At 42.9% G+C, this 23,039-nt stretch overlaps 1 protein-coding gene across 1 annotated transcript in view; it reads right to left on the bottom strand.

Annotated features, from left to right (window-relative positions):
* Nucleotides 1-23,039, bottom strand: part of PCSK2 (proprotein convertase subtilisin/kexin type 2) — a 256,293-nt gene that overhangs the window by 105,083 nt on the left and 128,171 nt on the right. The window contains exons 3-5 of the mRNA XM_003810593.3: nt 19,767-19,880; nt 17,567-17,675; nt 8,853-8,890 (exon numbers count right to left, since the gene is read on the bottom strand). Coding sequence (XP_003810641.1) covers nt 8,853-8,890; nt 17,567-17,675; nt 19,767-19,880 — 261 coding nt within the window. The remainder of the gene's footprint in view (nt 1-8,852; nt 8,891-17,566; nt 17,676-19,766; nt 19,881-23,039) is intronic.

Below are 23,039 nucleotides of genomic sequence, written 5' to 3'. Positions count from 1 at the left end.
GGGTGGTGTTTTATTTCCAGGCTAGCACTAAGCATATTATAATGTAATTATATACTTACACGTGAACCCCCCAAGGTCAGGGACTGGATTTTTCACACTTCATAATTCAGGCCCCTAGTATAGCATTTTGCACAGTGGGAAAAATACGGCTTTCTTGAATGCTGACTAAGTTCAATGAAACAAATACTAGTCAATTGAATAATTAAAAATAATAGAATGACCAGATATTTTCTTTGCTTTCAGCTATAGCTGTAAGTTTAGGTCCATACAAGTAGTTTCATTTTGTTAAGCAAGTTTTCATTTCTTCCCTATTTTTAAAGCAAAGTATGTTTCTGTAAAAATAAATAGTTTCCTCTAGTACATGAGTTGCATTAAGTGATAGTCATTTGACTGACGGTCTATCAAAGTGATTTTTAAAAATTTCCCATTCTCAGTATTCAGTCTGATCTCCTGGTGCTAAAGTGCTCATCATGATCCAGCCAGCATTCAAGAGCACATTGAAAATGCCAGCCCTTCCTTTCAATAAGAAACAAAGGTTATTTAAGCCTCAATTTCATATGCAATATTAATGTGCTTATTTAAATATTCATAGGCCTAAAAGCCAGAAGCAATGTATGTGATCAATACTTCATAACATCTGAGTCATTCGGGGCTGAGTACTGTGCCGGTTTCTTGCTGCCGCCCTTTTATCATGGAGGCCACATGCCCCCTGGGGCCCAATGTGCACACTTCTGTCAAGCTCAAGGTACTTCCTGTGCTGGCAGCTCTTCTGAGCTCTCAGCAGGCACCCACTTCAGAGACAGTCACCTGTCAGGACCCATCTAAAGAATGGAAAAGTGCAGGAATGTAGGGGTGGGCCTTTTTCTCTTACGATCACTTCTGTTGGTGAAATAGCAACCCTGGAACATAAATAATGTTCCAAATTTTGAACGGAACCAAAGAACATAATTTGTCCTCTCCTATCTAGGAACCTAATTGCATTTCCAGCAACTTGAGGGATTCTAGACATTAAAGGAAGGAAATAGCTTGTAGTTATTTGCATGTGGATTATTCACCTCTCGAATCGTATTCTCTCCAGGCTTGCAGCCATAGGAACTCAGTTAGGTTCCAGGGTCCTCTCTTTCCTTAGTATCATGCATGATGAAGGAGGCAATGGTGGCATCCACCTATGAGGTGGTTGAGAACTAGGAATTACACAGAGGGTTGTGCATGCTGCAGTTTCTGATCATCGTCGATAGAGGGTCATCATATAATTTAGTTCCTGGTATTACTTGCAATAATATTGGTGAGTTAACATTTAATGCAATTTAACAAATGTGTATTAAGTGCTTGCTTAACACTGTGATAAGTGTTAAGAGGGACACAAAACACATACAAAGTACACGCTTCCTTACAAAGAGCTTATGATCTAACTGTGATGTAGTCAAACATTACAGGTGAACTGCACTGTTGAATGAATGAATGATTGAATGCATGAATGAAGTGCCAAAATGAATGAGTAGGTTAACCATCAGAATCTCGGAGTGCTTCAAAAGAAATACACACTATGAGGCTTATCCCTAAAGATTTTGATTCAGTAGGTCTAGGATAGGCCTAGAAGCCAATATTCTAAAAGAAATACACACTATGAGGCTTGTCCCTAAAGATTTTGATTCGGTAGGTCTAGGATAGGCCTAGAAGCCAATATTCTCTCCAGACTGGGGTACACCTCAAGTACTGTAGGAGGATGGAGAAGGGGGTCTAGCATGGGCAGCTGTAACAGTTACTACACAAAACGGCCATAATATGTCAGCAGCATATAACAGCAGGTGTTTAGATAGCTTATGAGTCCACAGTTCAGCTGGCAGCTAGGTGCTCTGGGCTGGGCTCAGCTAGGCAGCTCTGCTGAGCTTGGCTGGCTTGCTTGTTTCTGTGGATTGGCTGAGGTTTGGTGATTTTGGTGGGGCTCAGCTAGGCAGCTCTGCTTCTTACTGCAGCTCTGTAGGCCAGTGTGGGTGGTGGTGCTTCAGGCCGTGGCAGCAGGGCAGCTCTTCTCCATGTCTCTCACCCTCCTCTAGGGTACAGCAGGAGAGCCTGGGAATGCCCTTCTAATGGCGATGGCAGAGGCGTGGGAAGGCAGTTGGGAGCACACAAGGCCTCTTAAGGCCTAGGCTCCAAACTGGCACTGTCAGTTCTAGATTATTCTATTGCTTAAAACATGTCACAAGGCCCAATCCAAAGTCAAGGGGTAGGAAATACACTTCACCTCTTTAAAGGGAGATTCTGCAGAGTCCCATGGCAGACGCTGTGGTCTAGGGAAGGATGTGGAGTTGAGTCAATGCAAACTTCTGTATTTGCTGCACTCAAGAATTCTTGGAAAAGCTCATGAAGTGTCATGAATCTAGACAGATTCTCAGCACAGGATCTTGGAGCTGCTCAGAGCATCACTCACAGTTTCCAAGCTAGAAGACGGAGTGCAAGAAGTGGCCCATCCTCCCAGCCATCAGAACAGGAGTTGATGTCCCACCCTGCAGTGGCTTAAATACCAGGAGATTTCCCTGGCTCGGAGAAAACCTCACTTGGGGTAGTTGCTACCTTATAATCCCTTTGCCCACCTTAGGGATTAACCCTCCCTTATGACTATCCTTGAATATTCATCTAGTTCTAAGGTATGTGACAGGGAAGAAGATGCAGGTCAGAAATGCCGCTTCCTTGGGGGCATCCTTCATTACATCCCTGGCCACGAGCAATGGGTCTTCTCCCTGCCTTTACCTTCTCTTTTCTTGGATATTGTTTTTCAAAGCCTTTGAGATTTATGTTGGTATCCTCTGATTTTTGCCCTTAACTTTGCAACCCTCACAATCTTATACTTAGCCTGGATCAGTTGTCCTTTCTTCTTTTAATGACCCTAAGCTCACTGGGAGGTCCAATGAACAACTGCACTGGTTTCTTGAGGCACACCCCTGCTTCTCCATCAGGACAACCCGAAATTGTGCAAAGTTGTAACCTCAACTCTTCTGAGACAGAAGGAAATGAATGCTTATTGAGCATCTATTATGTGCCAGGCCTGATACGCATATTATCTCAAGGATACCTTGCAACAAACCTGACAAGACATCCATTTTGCCCATTTCACGGATGAAAAAATTAAGATTCAAAGATGTTTGATATGCTCCTCTAAGGCTGCATCATGAGGTAGGGAGCCATGAGTCATCTCAGCTTTGACTCAGTTTCCACTACTGCCAACTGTCAGAACCCTACCCTTGCAAGCTGGCTGTTTTCCAACTGTCAGCACATGCAACTCTGCTGAAGACTCTGTCTGCAGGGCCCTATTTTTCTTGTCTAGAATGAATCCTTCTATCTCCCCACCTCATCTCTACTCCTGGGTAGTGGCCTTCACCCAGTGGTTGACAGGAGTTTGTGGGTAACTCTGAGGCCCACTTGGTCCACACTGTTTCCCAGAGTTCCCCAGGGAGATTGAGCTCCCATTGCCCTAAGGGGTAATTTGCTCTCTGGGCCACTCTCCCTTTCTGGCATCAATTTCCTCCTTCCCAGCTGGTGCTTCCTGGGATCTCCTCTCAAATGAATGACTTGCTTTCAAATCCTTGTCTCAGGTTCTGCTTCTGAGAAAACCCAGCACACAGCAAGAAGGCTCTCCTTGGATTCTACAGACCCACCAGCCTTTTCTTCACCTTTGTAGCTTCAGCAAAGCTACAAAGCAGGAGACGTTCTACCCCACCCACCTCCATGCCCTGAAAGCTGCCACCTAAGTCACACTCCACATGTTCTTGAAGAAGTCTCCCTTTGTTCCATAGACCTAACAGAACCCCTGAGCTTGGGCCAGTACTGTGAACCCAGCCTGCAATCCTCACTGGATTGGGAGCTCAGAGTAAAGAGACAACGACCTCCCTGTCTGCCTGCCCCTCACCTGACAGTCATGTCTCACATGCTTGCATCTTTACTGACCTGCCAACTTCTCTAGAGAGTGCCTGTGTCTTATTTATCTCTCTTCCTCTGGGGCTTGCACATAGCAGGTTCAATCCACAGCCATTGTATTGACTTAGAGAAAATACCCAGTTATTATAGCGAAGATGGGTAAAGGAGGTTGTAATTTTAACCTGGTCTAAAATAGTCTCTTGGCTAATACTCATTTCGTGTCATGACTATTGGGATAGAAAAAGAAAAATTTTAATTATTTGGAATAGTGAACTTTTACCAGTGGGACTGGATCCCTCCGATGAAATTCAATCATAGAACAATAGAGTAATAATCCAAGTGGCCGTTATTATCCTTTACTCCCAACACTCAGCAGGCTCAGTGTGGATTTTTTGAATTAGATTAACACTAACAACTTACATTTATATATTGATTTGCAATTTTCCAAGTCTTTTATTCTTAGTTTAATGGGAATAAATTGGACTACCAGCATATGCTGTTTCCTCTCTTAATATACAGAATAACCAAGCTTTGAAAATAATTCTGCTTTCAGAAACATTTTGGCTGGTTTGATTATAAAGTAATTTTTTTGAGGAGCCTTGGGTAGAGTTTTCAATCCTCACTGAAAATAAATCAGTAACCACAAGGAGTTTTTTCAACATAGAACATGTCTATTTATTTTAACCTTTCATGAATTTCCAAGGCATCTCTGGGGCAGACGTTGCTACATCCCCCTTCAGCCTGACACCCTCATGTCCCTGGTAAGCTGCAGCTGTCTGTACCCGCACCTCTGCCCAGGGCTTTTCCCCAGGCTGTGGGGAGGTAGGAACATCTTTTGGGACAAGCCCTCAACCAATGACTGACGAAGTTGTCACATAAATACCCCAGCTTCTTGAGGCATCACATCCCAAGGGGGATCACTCTGGCTCACATATTCTATGCTGTCTCCCAGAGCTGCCCAGTGAGATTAAGCCTCAGTGCCCACAGTGCTGTCTTGTTTGATAACTGCCCCGTTTACAAGCTACCTTTCCTTCCCGGACTCATTCCCTGTCCTCTACCCCTGCTTCCTAGAATCCTCTTCTAAATAACCTACTTGTACTCAAACCCTTGCTTCAGAGTCTGCTTCTAGGGAAACCCAAGCAAAGACTCCACCAAGTACCTCTCTCTCAAGGGGCACCAGGCTGGCTCATCCCTCCAAGCCATTAGGTCACTTAACGAGGTGTGAAGCTGCCTGTTAATTCTCTGCTCAAACAATTTTCGAGCCTATCACTGTCTACTGGTTTCATTGCTCTCCTGGGCTGGTCTACTCTATTTGCTGTCCTCATTGTGTTAATGATAGTGTAAAATTTTTAATTAAAAATAAAGAAGATTAATGTGGTTAGTCGCTCCGAAGTTGCCACTCTGAACTCTACACAGGGTGAGAGAGACACTGTGCCATTAAAAACCAGCCAGTTTGGACCCTCTGCTGAGGAATCAAGCATGAGATAGTTAGGTGTTCAGTTTTCTCGTCTATACCAGAGGCAGAACATTTTCACAGCCATATGTAAATATATATAATTTCATTGTCAGCTTCCAAGTGTTTGATACAAGTTGAAGACTCAGACTTTGCTCTGAATGAAAGTTATCAAGATGTGCAGTTTTGTACAGAAATCACATTTTCTGTTCAATTCTTAGGTCTCATCTAGTTTAAGTTCAGCATAGACATTATCATCTCTTCAATAACATCCCACCAGTGGCCATCAAACTTCCTCTTGAATATTTTCAGGTATGAAGAATTTGTTACTTTCATTAATTTACTAATCTTTTATATTTATTTATTTATTTATTTATTATTTTTCAAGACAGAGTCTCCCTCTGTCGCCCAGGCTGGAGTGCAGTGGTGCAATCTCAGCTCACTGCAACCTCCGCCTCCTGGGTTCAAGCGATTCTCCTGCCTCAGCCTCCTGAGTAGCTGGGACTACAGGCACGTGCCACCACGCCCGGCTAATTTCTTGTATTTTTAGTAGAGACGGGGTTTCACCGTGTTAGCCAGTATGGTCTCAATCTCCTGACCTCGTGATCCACCTGCCTTGGCCTCCCAATAATTTACTATCTTAATCACTAGACAGTTCTTCCTTTGACTGAGTTAAAATCTTGCTTCTGTGGTTACCACCCATTGGTGAGAATTTTCTTGGGAGAAATTACTGAACAAGTGGAATGCCTCATTCTACCAGGAGAATTTGAAATATTTGAAAACATACTCAATGTGCCTGTTTTCTTTTTTCCAGGAAAAGCTTTTCCAGTTCTTTCAGTTCTCCTTAGCATGGTATGGCTTGGAGTCCACCCATGTTACTGTCTGCCATCTCATCTCCCTCTTACAGTGAAACACTGATTGGAAACAACCTAATTGTTCAACAATTGGAGATCAGAATGTTTAAATAAATTATAGCATGAGCTAATGCCATGTAGCCCTTAAAATTATGTTTTGGAGAATATTTAATAACATAAAAATGTTTATGGCACATCAAGCAGAAGGGAAGAATATGCAATAAGAGCCCAATTTCATTAAAAATAGACACATAGAAATTAAAGGCCCAAAATATGTCAAAATAATAAGAATGGTGGTATTATGGCTAGTTTTGAATCTGTTTTATGCTTTTTCATATTTTTTGACAGATAACATGCATTTATTTTTTAATCAGAAAAATGTTCTTAAGAAAGAAAAGAAGAAAAAAGAACTTGAGACTCACAGAACCGATAAGAGTTCTTCAGGTATATTCTGGTATTGCAGATCTCAGAGAAGCTGGCACGGCTCAATATGGAGGTTTCACATTCCAATTTCAGATGAAGGTTTTGGCAGACAGATCACACCATCCACTAACATTGTACCTGCAGCTCACTGGAACCCCAGAGGATTCTTGCCCCCAGTGAATGACTATCTTTTTCGAATCTGGCAGCTGGAGTTGGGAGCAGCCTGACAGGAACTGCCTGGGCTAGGCAGGGAGAAGGGAAGGATGCAGAGGTCGGTCTCCATGTCTTAGGCCTTTGTGGGGTTATGCTATGCACAGGAGACAGGCCATGTGCCCTCAGCTCTCCAGCCCAATGGGTACCACCCCACCTTGAAGTCCTCCAAGTGGCAAGATGATTGTTTCCCCAAGGATGGTTTGGGAAAGTGAGCAGAACTCCACGTGGCTGCCCTGTGAGGCACTGGGTCCTGGAGATGGAGGGAACTGCGGAGAATATCAATGCTTCTGTCTGCAGAGGGTGGAGTGGGGACAGCCCTCGGAGGGAGGACCACCGACCCTGCAGGCCATGATCCCTGCCACACTTGCTCTCTGTGAGGAACAGCCCCAGATACATCAGAGCCTTGGAGAAAATGCAATGCAGCACTTCTCAATCCCCTGCCTGACACATCTCCAGGGCCCTGCAGTTATGGAGGAGGCAGGGAAAGGTGAAGGCACTAGCGGAGTCAGCCATAGTCAGGGGGAGGCAGCAAGGACTGTGTCCAGGGCAGTCCCTTTAAGGAAGTGCATGAGAAGACCAGCAGACAGCTCCACTCATGTTCAGTAGGGAAGGCACCATGAGGAGACAGGGAGAAGGGCTGTTTCCTTAGACTCCACACACAGGACCGCTGGCACAGGCAGTTTACAATGGTCTTCTCCATAGACATGGATTATTATCATTGCTGGGAATATAGCTTTGGTTTAATTTCTGTCATTTCTCTCTGGGGCCACATTGGCTGGACTCTGCCAATGATTCATTTAATAGTTTTTCCTAATATTAAAAAAGATGCTCCTCTCAATTTATGCTCTTCTAGATTTATAAGATCCCTTCAATGCCTTGTTTCTTGTTGCCCAGTGCATGAAACACATGGAATATTCCCACTTTCTTTGTGCAACGTAGAGACACTCGCCTTCCAGGACAAATGACCCAGACTGGTGACCTCCAAACACTTTTTGCTGGGTAACCATCCTTTCTTTTATGCAAGCCCTTGTTCTCTAAATATGAGTCTCTTCAATGACTAAGACAACATTTTTTACACCTAGATCTGGAGGTCTCAGAAGCATAGCTTAGAAATAATTTGGATAATTTTAAGTGAACACACCAATGCTTGAATCTTGTACTCCCTGGGGTTAAAATAAGTGATCGATTCTGTTTAAAGGGCTTGTGGGCTTCATCAGGAAAGCAGCGTGTGACTTGCTGAGTCAAAAATTAGAGTGTGTGGTTCCAGCCCAGCAGGGCTTTTGGTGATTCTCTGCTAACATTGCTTGTTTGTCAAGGGATAGTAATTCTCAATGTTATGGGGGAAAGTCAGTGGAGTGGTCATAAGTGACACAAATAATCAAAAAAGATAACGCTCTTACTTTCATAAAGCTGGGGCTGCAATGTGAGTCACTGCAGTTTTTGGCTTTTTGCCTTTGGTTTTGTCCAACAAGAACCCAAATGGCTCATTTCCACCCTTCAATTCAATATCATCAGGTAGAGTTGATTTAAACCTTGCCAAGTCTCTCTCTTCTTCTCCCTCCCTGTACCTACTTTCTTGGCACTCTGCTCTTTCAGACGTCAGGTTTCTTTCTTCTCTCAAAGCCACTGCCTTTGCCTGCTGCCAGGCCACATGCCTTGTCCATTTGCTTGTGTCCTGAGCTGTGGCTCCAATGGGATGGACAGTTCCAGTGTGGCTGCCCATGTGGCTGTCTGTGTGTGCATGCATGTGTGCCTATGAGTACGCGTGCATCTTTTGTGCTTATGCATGTGTGTGTATGTTCCTGTGTGTGTGTTCCTCCACGTGTGCGTGCATATGTTCCAGCAGGTGTACTCCTGTGTGTGTGTGTGTGTGCATGCTCCTGTACTTGCATGCATGTGTATAGACATGTAGACACGTGCATGTTCCTAATAGCTAGGGACACCAGGACATTTAAGATGCATCTGTTTCCCCACCAAAGTTGGCTTGTACTTACATAGTTGGAGGCCAGGTCCGGGTGGAGATAGTCAATCCCTGTGAAAAGACAACAATAACACAGGAACCAAAGGTTAATACCTGCCACTGTGTCCTCAGGAAAGCTGCCCAAGAAAGTGCCCTCTTTATGGGGCTGGTGCCAGAAGGCTTGCCATGGGGGCGAGTGCCCCATCACACAGCTCCCAGTCTCGCACCTCCCTTCTGTGTGGAGGTGTGAAGGTGGGCTGCATTGCCAGAGCGGAGAGACAGCTGCCCAAGACACGCTTGAGAGTGAAGCCAATTAGAGTTTGAGGCCCAAGGATAACACTTCTGACATAAATGTCAGCACTAAGGGGCTTTGTGACAGTGAGATGGATGGCTCATCAGAGCACTGATCTAAAAGAGATTTGTAGAAATCTTGACATTTTTAAAGCATCAACTGGCATTTCTCTGAAATGAAACTGGCCTTGGGGAGGAAAAGTGATTATTATTTAACAGGGCACGGACAGCAATGGATTAGGAGAAGGTACTCTGGCATGGAAATAATAAGAGAACATGGCTGGGCAAGAAAAGCCATTAGGTAAAGGGCAAATGGTTTCCAGTGAGGTGTTGCTGGTTGGGAGCTGAGGCTTGTCTCCTCAGAATGTGGCTTTACAGGAAGCCTGAGGCTTGAATGTCTCAGCAGGAGCCCTGCTTTCTCCTGAATGGTGGCCTGTCTTGTTGCCCAGTAGTCGTTCCAAGGGTAAAATCATGGACTATGAGCACTGCTGAGTTCCGTCAGACCCTTGGACCTCAGAAAGCATCAAGAAACTCCAAGGGCAATTGAAAAGCTCTCATTTGGGTTTGCAAAACCACATAATCTTTGCAGCAGTTACACCTGAGCATCTAGCCCTCCAAGAAACAGGGCAGGTTCTTGACACCATCTAGCATAATGGTTACAAACGTAGGTCTGTGGAGTCAAAGACAGGCATTTGAGTCCCAACCACCCTGATAACTGCCTGCAAGACTTCAGGCAAGTTGCTTGGACTCTGTGCTAGTTTTCCTTTTTGATCAACTGGGGGTGAGAACAATGTAAGGACTAAAGAAATGAATGCACGTGGTATACTTGGCCCAGCAGCTGGTGCATTTAATAACTATATGGGGATGCAATATCTAAAAGCCTGAAGTATCATTAAATCTGTCCCAAGGCTGCTACCTTCACTGCATGCTTACTAAGGCTAGGCCACCATTAGAGATTTGCCTTCCCCAAAAGAGCTTGTATTAGGATGCATATTTCTGAACAGAAATTTTTCTTTTTTTTTTTCCGGTTATACAATTAGTAACTGGACTGAGAGTCACTAATCTACAGTACGTGTGTTAGGTTTCACTGTTGATTTTGATGAGTGAAGCAATTGCTGTCACTATGGCTGCTTTCTATAGTTTGGGAGACTATAGTCCCCTCCCCAAATCATTATGCCTTCTTCTCCCACTTGACTCCCGAGGTCTTCAGAGGGAAAGGCATCAGAATATTTAAAGACAAATATTTTTAAATGTTGTTAACCCTTGTTCTGGATCCTAATTCAAAGACGGTCAATTTTGGTCAGGCATGGTGGCTCACGCCTGTAATCCTGGTGCTTTGGGAGGCTGAGGCAGGAGGATTGCTTGAGGCCAGGAGTTCAAGACCAGCCTGGGCAACATAGTGAGACCCTGTCTCTACAAAAAATAAGGACATCACTGCACACTAACCTGGGAGACACAGCAAGACCCTGTCTCTAAAAGAAAACAACAAACAAATCCCAAAAAGCAAACCAAGAAATATCCCCCCAGCAAAATGGTCAGTTTAGGCTGTGGGGTGAAGTTGGGGATGAGCATAGGCTTTGAAATCAGCGGATCCAGTTCCACTCCGGGCTCAGACACTAACACTTGTGTGGCTTTAGCCAAGTGACATAATCTCTGTGAGCTTTGGTTTCCATGTATTTGAAATGGGACTATTATTTACTTTGCAAAGCAGTTTTCAAGATTAGAGACAATTCATTGAAAGTCTTCAGCTTATAGTAAACACTTAATACATTCTATTTCTTATCATCATTAGTCCTAACATCTACCACATCTCTGGAGTAGTGTGCATATGCAGAAGAAAAGAAACATTAAAAAATATCCACTTGGTTTCAGCATATTGTGTTGAAATTAAATTGCTTCTATTTGTTAAGATAGCTTAAATTTTGTGAACTCGTTGGGTGAAAAATTTTGATAATTTATACCTAAATATAAATTATCAAAAATATAATTTATATTTTAAATATTTATATTTTAAAATATATTCTCTGGGTGTGTCTTTTTTCACACTTAGCTAGATCAAACAAACTTATCTAAATAAGTGTAAAAAAAGACACACCCAGAGAATATATTTTCCAACAGGAAGTCAATTTTTAAAACATGGCTTCATGTTCTGAGAATGGAAGCTGTTAAGGAGAAAAATGTTCCAATAAATAGTAGTGGTTCTCTGTCAAGGGAAAATACTGGAGCAAGGAGATAATTTGAGACCAGAAGGAAATTAGAATTAAAACAAGATAAATTTAGCCTAATTAAAATAAACGATCTTAAATTAGGTTAAGAGGAATACTAAGTGTTAAGTTAGAACAGATACCGACTTTGGTCTGAGAAAGAGAATGATTGATACGACTGTGAAGGACAACAAACATGATTCGGAAAAAGTAATAATGGACTGAAGAATGGAAAATAGTAATTTGGTAACTAGATAGTACTTTTATATTTTTGTATATTTGATTATCTTTTAAGGTGGGAGGTACTGAACACATCTTCCTAATTGGCTTATTTTTAATTCTTACAATATTCTCATATTCATTCTTATACTTCATGCTTTTGTTTATTTCTCAGCAGTGAATGCCAGGCACAGTGTCGGTCCTGGAAAACCGCAGGTGATTAGACATAGAACCTGAGCTGTACAACTATCTATGGCTCACAGCCTATGGGGGTACCGACTGATCACCAGCCAATCATAATAAATGTGGCACAGAAATGACAAATACTTGGTTATAATTTTGTTCATAAATCATTAGCATCCTATCATCAATTTGAAGCTTCTTGGAAAGTCTAATCCACAATAGTCCCAATTCTCAGGAAGCGGTGACAGTCCTGGAGACCTTGAGGAACTAGGAAGGAGTTCCATGTGCACATTCCTAGGTAGAATGTTAATAGTTCACTTCAGATGTGTAGCATGTCAGAACCCTGGCTCTGAGCTCCAGTTCTTTAACCCTAACCCTAACCCTAGAGCCTCGGGGCCCAGGCAGAGAACTGCCATGGGGTGGGGCTACCATAGAAAACCCCCACTAAGACAATGCCCAGTGGAGCTGTGGGGGTGGGACTGCCCTGAGACCCCAGAACTACAGACCCACTAACATGTGATTCCAGTGTGGGAGAATGGCAGGCATGAGACTCCACCCCATGAGAGCTGCTGCATGGGCTGTGCCCAGTGAAGCCTTGGGGGAGGGGTCATTAGGAGCCTTGGAGGCCCAGCTCCCACCCCAGTGTGTCCAGAAGGTGTGACATAGAGTCAGAAAAGATTACTCTCAAGCCTCAGAATTTGTTTGCCTTTTTGGATTTTGGACTTACTTGAGACCTGTTACTCCTTTCTTCTTTCCTATTTCTCCCTTTGGGAACGGGAATGTATGTTTTATGCCTGTCTCACCATTGTATTTTGGAAACACGTAACTTGTTTGATTTTACAAGTTCACAGCTGGAGAGCAATTTGCCTCAGGATGAATCGTACCTTGAGTTTCACCCATCTCTGATTTAGATGATATTTAGATGAGACTCTGGGCTTTAGACTTTGATGTTGGTGCTGGAACAAATCAAGACTTTTGGGGCTACTGGGCTAGAATAAGTGTATTTGTATGTGAAGGACACAAATTTTCAGGGGGTGGGGTGCTTGCGGGCAGGGTGAAATGCTGAGATTTGAGTGTTTGTGTCCCTCTAAAATATATGTTGAAACTTAATCCCTAGTTGCAATAGTATTTCGAAGTGGGGCCTTTAGGAGGTGATTAGGTTTTGAGGGCTGTGCCTTCATGAATGGGGTTCATACTTTTATAAAGGGGCTTGAGGGAGAGAGTTCATCCCTTTGTTACCCCTTCTGCCAGGGGAGGACGCAGTGTTTGTCCCCTCCACAGGATGGAGCAACAAGGGGCCATCTTGGAAGCAGAGAGCAAGCCTTTGTCAGATACTGAATTTGTGATTTCCCAGCCTCCAGAAGTGTGAGAAATACATTTCTGTTATTTATAAATGACCTAGTCTAAGGTATTTTGTTATAGCATCAGGAACGGACTAAGACAGGCACATTGTAAACATCTACAGCCAATGCCCTGGAGTCCTGTTGGGGCAGGATAGAGTTTATAGCCACTCTGGTGAGTAAGACATCAAGACCAAATTCTAGTAAAGCACAACATGTGGGCACTCTTTTTGACGGTCCCAGCTGAGCTCCAGTGGCAACCAGCAACAACCACCAGCGATAGGAGTGCACCATCATGGATGTGCAGCCCAGCGGGGCCTTCAGAAGACTGCAGCCCAGCTAACATCATAACTGCATGAGCAACACTGAGTGAGCAGCGCCCAGCCAGGCTCTTCCCAGATTCTTGTGCCACAAAATCATGATTAAAGATAAATAGCAACTTTAAGTTGCTAAGTGTTGGGGTTGGATATGGTTTGGTTGTGTCCTCCCCCAGATCTCATCTTGTTGGGGGGACCCGGTGGGGGATAATTAAATCATGGGGGTGGGTTCCCCCATACTGTTTTCGTGGTAGTGAATAAGTCTCACGAGATCTGATGGTTTTATAAGGAGAAACTCCTTTCACCTGGCTCTCACTCTCTCTCCTGCCTGCTGCCATGTAAGACACGGTTTCATCTCCCGCCATGATCGTGAGGCCTCCCCAGCCACATGGAACTGTGAGTCTATTAAACCTCTTTTTCTTTATAAATTACCCAGTCTGGGTATGTCTTTATCAGCAATGTGAAAATGGACTAATACAGGATTATCTGTTATGCAGCAAAAGTAACTGGAGCAGTCACCCTGCTGGACCTTCCTACTGTTTTCTATGTGATGCAGAGTTCTAAATCTCTCAGAAGGGTGTGGGTGACTATCTGGTCCTCAGGTTTGAATCTTTTATTTATTTATTTATTTGAATTTATTGAAAAAACTGTCTTTTGTCCTGGAGAATTTCCACATCCTGGTGGTGTCATTTTTTTTTTTTTATACTTTAAGTTTTAGGGTACATGTGTACAACGTGCAGGTTAATTACATGTGTATACATGTGCCATGTTGGTGTGCTGCACCCATTAACTCGTCATTTAACATTAGGTATATCTCCTAATGCTATTTCGAATGATGCCCCCGTTCATAAAGTCTCACCAGGAAGGCAGAGCAAAGGATTGGGTTCCAAGTACCAAGAATGGTGGTTAGAATTAGTTGTGAGACTTTGGGCAGTTTCTTGCCTCCCTAAACCTCAGTTTCTTCATCTGTAAAATGGTGATTATAATAATACCAACCTTAGGGAATAACTGTGGTTGTATTTCCAAAATGCTAAGCAGTGTCTAGCACATAGTGATTACTCAATAAATGTTTGTCGTTTTTACTGTTAGTTGTTTATTCTTACTTCAGCTTGAAGCTCCCTCTGACCTTAGCTCACTGGCCTTCCATCTCACTTCCTTGGCTCCATCTGATAATGGCTAAGGGCCTTGACCCATGCCTTCTCTGATCTTGTGTGATCTTGAGAACCAGCCATCTGCCCTGAATTATTCTTGGGCTGGATGACTCTTGTCCATCCCTGTATCTTGTCATGATCACATTCCATTTTCCAGGTCAAGTTCCCAACTCTAAACAATTCCATTACAGTAAAAGGGAGAAAGTTGTCATCATTAAGTGGGGTCCTTGCTAATATCTACATACGTGTAATGTCCTAGTAGACCCTTACGAAATAATTTCTGCCCCTTTAGACAGCAGCTAACCATGGAGGTCCTCTCCTAGTGATATGTAGCATGTGGAAATGACATTGCTTTGTACCTATGTGAAGGCAGCAGATATTTATTGAGCATCCATTAGTCACTGGATCCAGCAGAGGGGATGATGGCTGAGTTTGGAGTTGGGCAACCAGAGATGGGAGGGCAGCGATTAAAACTGGCTGTCCACAAATTTAAACTTCTGCACGCAGATGATTGAACATTTGCCACACAGGCCAACATGTGGAGAGACAATGTTGATAGAATATGACATTAGTTTTGTCCTTAGGTGTCAGGGTTGGCATCTGTGTCTGTCTTTAACTTTATTTTGGAATATCTTGCCAAGAAAATGTCTGGGACATGGCACCATACCATTCGTGCGTGCAGGTCATTAAGAGAGAGAATGCAGTACTGATGTTGCCAGCCTTCCCGGTTCTAGCTGTGAGGACAGAGATGGCCAATTACATGGCAAGAGCATCTGTCCTTGTCCTCACCATGTGGGGAGCTGCCCTTGTCCCAAATGTTCTCATTTTGCTATTCAACAGTGAACTTGGATACTTTTCTTCAGTTATCATATGGAATAGCATGTGATGCATTAAAAATGGCCACAAATTCAGAGTTTATTTCCTTTCCACTTGAATCTGGATTGGCCCTGGGACCATTCATCCAACATAAGTGGCAGAGTTACCGGTGCCCATTCCAGGTCTAGCCTTTAAGAGGACTGGCAGCTTCTGCTTCTTCTCTTTTGGAAGGCCTACTCTTGGGAGTCCTGAGCCACCTATAAGAAATCCATCTACCTTGCTGGAGGCCTCATGTGAGAGGAGAGGTCCTCAGACTCCATGGAAGGGGAGGGAGGCTAAGCCTTTTCAGCCTCCCATTGGAGCCTCTAGTTGACTCCAGGGTCAACTGCCTTCTGACTCCACCTGCATGATAGACTCCAGTGGAACTTGCAGAACTGCCCAGCTGAACTCCAGCAACCCACAGAACCGTGACAGATAATAATATGGTTGTTTTTTAAACCACTCAATGTTGGGATGCTTTGTTCTGCAGCAGTAATTGACTAAAACGAAGAAGAAACCAGGAATTGTAATTGGGGGTCAGAGTTTACTTTTTTGGGAACCCAAAGGCCATTAATCAGCTGAAGAAAGAACATCAAATGAGAAATTCTGCTGAGACTTCCTAAAGGGCTTGCCTTTGCATGTGGAAATGAGTCAGGAGCCAATGACTTTAGGAGTCAGTCAAAGAGCTTTCAGTTAAAGTATTCTGAAATGGGCATCTACAGTACTCTTGGAGGTTTCCTAAGAGCAGAGCAATGCACATCTGTTGGCACTTTAGTGCCACTTTTAGGGTGGCTTCTCTGATCCCTGGCTGGGGATACCCAGTAGGATATGCTGTTAGAAATGGTCATGACAATATCTCCTAGGTAGGTTTTCCCCAAACCCTGATGCATTGTTTTCCTGGGTGAGCCGGCCTGAACCCCTTTGGAACAGTTTTCAAGAACAAGTGTGAGAAAAGAAGAAACATTTATAAACTCCTGACATCTGAGCACACACACTCTCATGCAGGGCTCCTTTCTTCTTGTGAGAGCCCTTGGCCTCTGGAGGAAGGTTTTACATCCACTTAAAAATGTCTCACACATCAAAAAACATTGAGGCATTGTTTTTATGTTGATATTTAATGAGCCCACACAAGACAACGCAGGTTTTAAGCAGGCTGGCTCCTCTTGGTTTCCTCTGTCATTTCTGCTTCAAAGCCTTACTTTAAGGAACATAGTGTTCTGTTCTTTGAGGATCTTCAGATGGGAAAGGCTCAACTGTTTCATCTCTGTGTAGCCTTTGTATATAATTGGGTCAATAATGCACAGTAGAGCTTTTTGCTGGCAGACCCAGATGGGTGATGGAGGGCAAAAACACATCCCCAGTGAAACGACCACAGGCGGCAATTCTCCACAATCTTGGCAGGGCCAAGGACGTGTGTAGTTGGAAAAATGCCAATTCATCAAGCCCATTGGTTTTCATATCACAAACTATAGAAAATGAAGCTCTGCTAAGTCTTTGGTAGGCACGCAGGTTGAATAACATGTAAGGGATGTCTGTAATAAAAGGTTATCAAAGGCTACTTTACAAGGGTTCATTCTGAAGCAGCAATAAAGTCAAATTTCCCCAAGCTCCAATCCTGTTACTGAAAAGCTGTTCTATGGATGTAGAGTCACGCTAATGTAACTATCTGTGATGATGAAAATGGAATTGAATTTCAGCAGCTGCTAGCCCCATGTGGATATCAAGAACTTGAGGCTAGTGTGATTGAGGAATTGAAATAAAATTTTACATTTTATTTAACTTTAATTAATTAAAATGTAAAGTTAAATAGGCACATATGGCTAGTGGTGACTACATTGGATAGTGTGGGTCTAGAGAAATTGATGGTAAATATAAAGAGGTTTAGAGGACATTTTAAGGTAAAGTGTAAGCAGTAAGAAATTATGGTTGAGTGATAGGCAGCTTTCATTTATTCATTTGTTTAGCTTATTATTTATTAATTAAAAAATATTTGTTAAGTGCAACCTCAAGTTTGAGGACCACTGATTGGAAGAAAGGTGAAGATTTGGGCACAGTGCAGTGTGGCCATCATGCCCAGTATCTTGCTGTTCCATCTCTGGTTAGCATCTCCAAAACAATACAACTTTTATCAAAAGGCAAGCAAAGGCACGCTTATTTCCAAAAGAGGCACAGGCTTCAAAATACTCACCATCATCCATAATTCCAATGGTAACACCTTTCCCTGTGTATCCCAGCTCCCAGGCTTCAGCCACATTCAAATCAAGGCCAGGAGTGCCATCAGCTTGCCCAGTATTGATCTGGTACAGGAATTTCAAAGCAGAGAATGGTATTAGTTTGGTGTTGTAAAGCACCCATGTACATATTTAGTTGACATGCTCTATAGCCATCTAATATTTCAAGACCAGCTCAAAGGCCACATCTTCCATGAAACAGTACTTTTGGGTGTCCCTCCCAAACTACCTATAGTGTTTCCTCTCCATTTTTTTTTTTTTGGTATAAACACTTTGTGTTTTCTGTTTTCTGTAAATATGCAAACATAGTTTCAATCCCCTAATATCTTATAACTAGATCACTATCTTTAAACTTTTTCTATAAGAGAGCTGCTATTGCAGGAAACCCTCCCTGATTTAGAATTAAATGCTCACTTTCATAGCTCTTTGTTTATACCTCATGTTTTGAATTTACAGCATATTGTTTTGGATTATTCTTATTTGAATATAACTTCTTACTAAATAACAATATCTTTTGCAGGAGATAACATGTCCTAGATAATCTTTGTAATTTCAGTGCCACCACACTAAGTCTTGTTCAAAAGTATTTGTTGAACTGAATTAAAGAAAACTGGCTCACCTTTAGTGCATGTTCTAATGTAGAAAAATAAATCCTAAGGCCCCTCATCCTGGCCCCCAAAAATATTTCAGAAAAGAAAGAAAGGAAAACAAAGAGCAATTCCACAGTAATATGTCCACTCCCAATCTTCATGTGTCTTTGTACTGTGTAGGTTTTCTCCAGGATGGATTGTAAAAAAAATGATGAAGTCAGAGCTTGTACTGGCAAAAGCCCACAGTGATCAGTGGCTGTTATGATATTGCTAAAACATTGTATGATTGTCATTGGGGCTCTTTAAAAACTTTACTGTGCTCTTTCTTCTAGAGACATGTTAAGACTACACACCTCTCCACCCACTCTGAAGTTAGAATGGTGGATGACTGATTTTGGCCAATGACATGTGATCTCATGTGCCATTTTTTCACATCCAGGCAGAAGCTTTAAGAGTTTCTTTTAAAAATTCTACAATTTGCCCCTTTTCCTTGCTGAAGGGCTTATGAAAGCAGTGTGGGAATGGAGCTCAGATGGAGGTTGGTCAGCCTGTGTTTCTGAGCAATTATGAAGCATTAGTCGTGTAGCAAAAGTGAGAAACAAGCCTTGCTTTTGATAAGCTACTGTGATCTGAGGGTTGTTCATTATTGCAACAAACCTAGCCTATCCTGACTAATACAAGTACACTCATTCAATTACCCATATTGGATTTTCGGACTTCCATGCCAAAAAGCATAAGTCAGAGTCAAGCTCTGAAGCCCCAGAAGGGAAATTGTGATGAATTCCTGTAATGTAGCCGTCCACAAGGCTGTAATTTAGTTCTCTCTCTTGTTCATCACTTTTTAATCTTAAATAAAATAAAGCTTCATTCACATTTGCAAATTAGTGACTCCCTTTCTGTCAATATGCCCTGCAGTTCAGGTTGGTTTGGAGTCACTGATCCCTTTTTAAACATAGCTTGGCCAGTCCAAATGGATCATGATGAACTGTTGGTGACCCTCAAAATGCTCACTTCACCAGACAAAATGGGTTTTAGTGCCTCCAGGCCTGCATCAGTTAAGCCCCATGGAATTGATTTCCTGCCATTGTTTTAGGAAGCATTAATAGATGCTCTTTTTGCTACTTTAGTCTCCAAGCTTTCTTGCTAGCCCCTTGCAAAGTCATTGGATCCTTTCTTTTAGGCCTATGACTTCATTATGTCCCCTGTTACTCTGTCTGTTGAAACCCCTGCATTACTCTTCCCAGACCTCTGATTTGACTTTTATATAGTTTTGCAAATCTTCAGTCATACACTGGTGCACTTTTTCAGAACTGAAGAGAATTCCATCAGTTGTTGGTCATAGCCTCCACCCTAGGAGACCAGGGCTACTTAGCAGTTCCAGAAGAAAGCAGATTAGAGAACTAGATGCACAGGTGGTGACAGAAAATCAATACATATGTAAGGGGACAGAGAGGGTCACTGAGTTGGATACTGGCTAACATCCTAGTGAATAATGAGGATACAGGAATTCATCTTTTATCCAGAGTCTCAAGATGGGAAATGTCCAAAAGGACGTAAAGACACTCACCAGATACCACTGCTTTGTAAAAAGAGGATCGTTCATGTTGATGTCGATCTCATTGATGTCTCTGTAACCTCGCTTTTTTCGGTCAAATCCTTCCTGCTGCAAAGCCATCTTTACCTGGAATGAAAATGCTGACATATTACCTGAATATAATCTGAACATTCCGTCTTCTGGAATTTTTTTCCATGAATCCAAATTTCATTTGTCTATCAGGTGTATTTTTTTCTTTGGCAAAAGTAAGTTCATCTCATATACATGCTCACCTTACCATTATTATTATTATTTTGTATTTTTTTGTAGAGATGGGGAGGGGGTCTCACTATGTTTCCCAGGCTGGTCTCGAACTCCCGAGCTCAAGTGATCTGCCCGCCTTGGCCTCCAAAAGAGCTGGGATTACAGGTGTGAGCCACTGTGCCTGACCCATTACCATTATTTTATGAGAGCGTTTACTTATGGTTGCACTGAACAGACAGGCTTTGGTGATGACTCAAAGTGAGTTTCCCTAAAGTAAGAATTAGATAGAGAAAAATATTCTTTTTTTTTTTTTTTTTGAGACAGAGTTTCGCTCTTGTTGCCTAGGCCGGAGGGCAATGGCATGATCTTGGCTCACTGCAACCTTGGCCTCCCAGGTTCAAGCGATTCTCCTTCCTCAGGCTCCTGAGTAGCTGGGATTACAGGCATGTGCCACCATACCCAGCTAATTTTGTATTTTTAGTAGAGACAGGGCTTCTCCATGTTGGTCAGTCTGGTCTTGAACTCCCAACCTCAGGTGATCCACCAGCCTTGGCCTCCCAAAGTGCTGGGATTACAGGCATGAGCCACCGCACCTGGCTGAGTAAAGTATTCTTAAAGAAGATAATGTGGTAGGGGTCATTAAGTGAAATAAAACAATGGAACATTTCTATTAAGGAGAGAGGACTGATGTGGATTCAGGAAGGGAGAGAGTGAAAACATCATGGATAATTTTTCTGGATGGCTTCCCAGTCTTTAATTTGTTGACAGTGCTATCACGTTTGAGAATCTGCTGAAAAAGAAAACTTCCCCAAGAACAAGAACAAACAGACAAACAATGAGGCTGACCTGGAGAGCCAACAAATGCCATAGCAAAGTCCTAGAAGGTAAGAGAGGAACCTCTGACAAGAAATTGATGGATGGTGTTGTGTCCTTGCACTGACAACATTTCAATTTTGGACAGCCAGAAAGAACCCCAAGCTCTTGGATGTAAATGCAATTTAGGAGCTGAGTTAGTTCAAGCAGCTTCTGGCAATGGCTAGGCTTTGTCTTAATCAGGAAACTTGCTTTCACTTGGACAAAGACTAATTTATCATGCAACAGTTGTGGCCAGTCTCCGAACATGTACAAACTCAAGGATTATGCACATATATAAAAGGGTGCTGCTGGATATTACGATTATATTTTGTATCCCAACATTTTTTTTCCTCTTCCCAAATCTCCCCAGTGTATTTGGGGGAATTACTTCCAATCCATCAGGTTCTGTGCTGGTGGAGTGAAGTTCTAGGTGCCCGCCTGCTGCAGGCACTAGAGTCTCCCTCTACCTTAGGGGTGCCTCTGTGGGTGTCTCTTTCCCAGGATTTGAATCTTGGGAAGGTGAAGCAAGGACCAGGATCCCCTGGAGCCCATTTATCCTGGAGGTTCCCTCACCAGGCTCTCCTAGTAAAAGATCCTCACTATGTTCCTGCAACCCAGCCCCGGAGCTTTCAAGACTGATCCTCCAGCCACCCATTGATTGTGAGCCCCCGATATCTTCCTGACAACTTCTCTCTGGTTGAAGTGAAGCAGAATCCATTTCTGTTGCTTGTAATCAAGAACTCTAATGGATACCAGATGAGAGAAGGACAGCAGGGCCCAGGTCAAGAATGACGGCAGGAAGAGAAGAACGAAGAGACCGCAGACGGGGCAGAAAACCCTTCCCCTCCTTACTGCACTGCCTTGCAGAGGATCCTGTGAAAGGCTAGATCCTCAGTTCTTTACTCTGCACACTGACATGAGAAGGCCTGAAGCTCATTTGCCAGAGAAATTGTAGCCACACCAGAAAATCTATACATGTGGAAAACAAGTGTTAAGTGTGGCATTGGCTCTGGGAGTTCTTTGGAGGTATTCCAACAAAGGACAGTCACAGTCACTGTGGCAAGCTTAAAAAAAATCTCCCCAAAGAAATGTGAAATAATTAGAAAAATGGGATAGATGGGTATTTTTATAACGGCAAAAATTTGGACCTAACTAGTGCCCATCAAATGGAGATAAATTATGATTCAAAGGTACATATACATATATATATACTTATGCACATGTATGTGTGTATATATATAAATATATGTGTGTATGTGTGTATATATGTGTGTTTCATACTGTCACATATGTACATATATATGCACACACACATGTATATCCTCTAGGAAGCCATTGCCAAGATGGGATTAAATGTGCAAGTATTTTATGAAAGAAAAATACAAGAAACTGTGATGTAAGTCTGACCCCAAGTAAAGAACAGTGAACAAAGTTGGGCAAATTCATCCTTGATTCCCCTGTACTCTAAGGATGGTTTGGTAAAACTGTTGGGGATTAAATTTGAGGAGCCCTGTGTCTCCCAGAAATGGGCCTGCCTGAGTTCCCCTGCTGCTCGCAGTCACTGGGGGGAGTGTGGCCTTGTTGGCACAGTGACAGATTTCAGAGTGCAGCAGCTGGGGGCCTTGGTCAATTATTTTCCCTGAAGTCAGAGATTTGTGCAGCATATTCCCATAGCTCTGTGTGTGTGTGTGTGTGTGTGTGTGTGTGCGCGTGCACACATGTGCATATTCATTAACAGAATGTTTAAAATGTTGAAGTAAATGTATAGTTCTCCGCCTGGAAACATAGCCATCAGATACACCCATCTCGCAACCTTCTTTCACTATGGAAGCAAGAGTGCCTCTTGCACTTGGGAAAGAAGGTGTCTCACTTTGGCCATTGCCTCTTCCCATTTTGGTCCCACAACGAGAGGCCTTTATCTGCTCTACTCACTAATCGGAGGCCTTGGTTGACTTTCACTGAGGGATTCCCATTCTATGGGACTCCTTGTCATAAATAACTTCCCTGAGAGGATCTTCGGGGAGCAAGAGCAACTATCACATGGAAGTTTGAAAACTCTAAGCAATATGTTGTTTCTCAGTAGTGTAAGAACAAAAATACTCACATCAGATTTCACCTTTATAAATAACAGTGCAGGAATGGCTATTACAACCACTCCAAACTCATTTAAACCAAGTGTGCTCTAAT

This window comes from Pan paniscus, chromosome 21 (assembly GCF_029289425.2).
Source record: "Pan paniscus chromosome 21, NHGRI_mPanPan1-v2.0_pri, whole genome shotgun sequence".
In the NCBI taxonomy this organism is placed as follows: Eukaryota; Metazoa; Chordata; class Mammalia; order Primates; family Hominidae; genus Pan; species Pan paniscus.
This window is presented reverse-complemented; position numbering and strand designations above follow the sequence as displayed.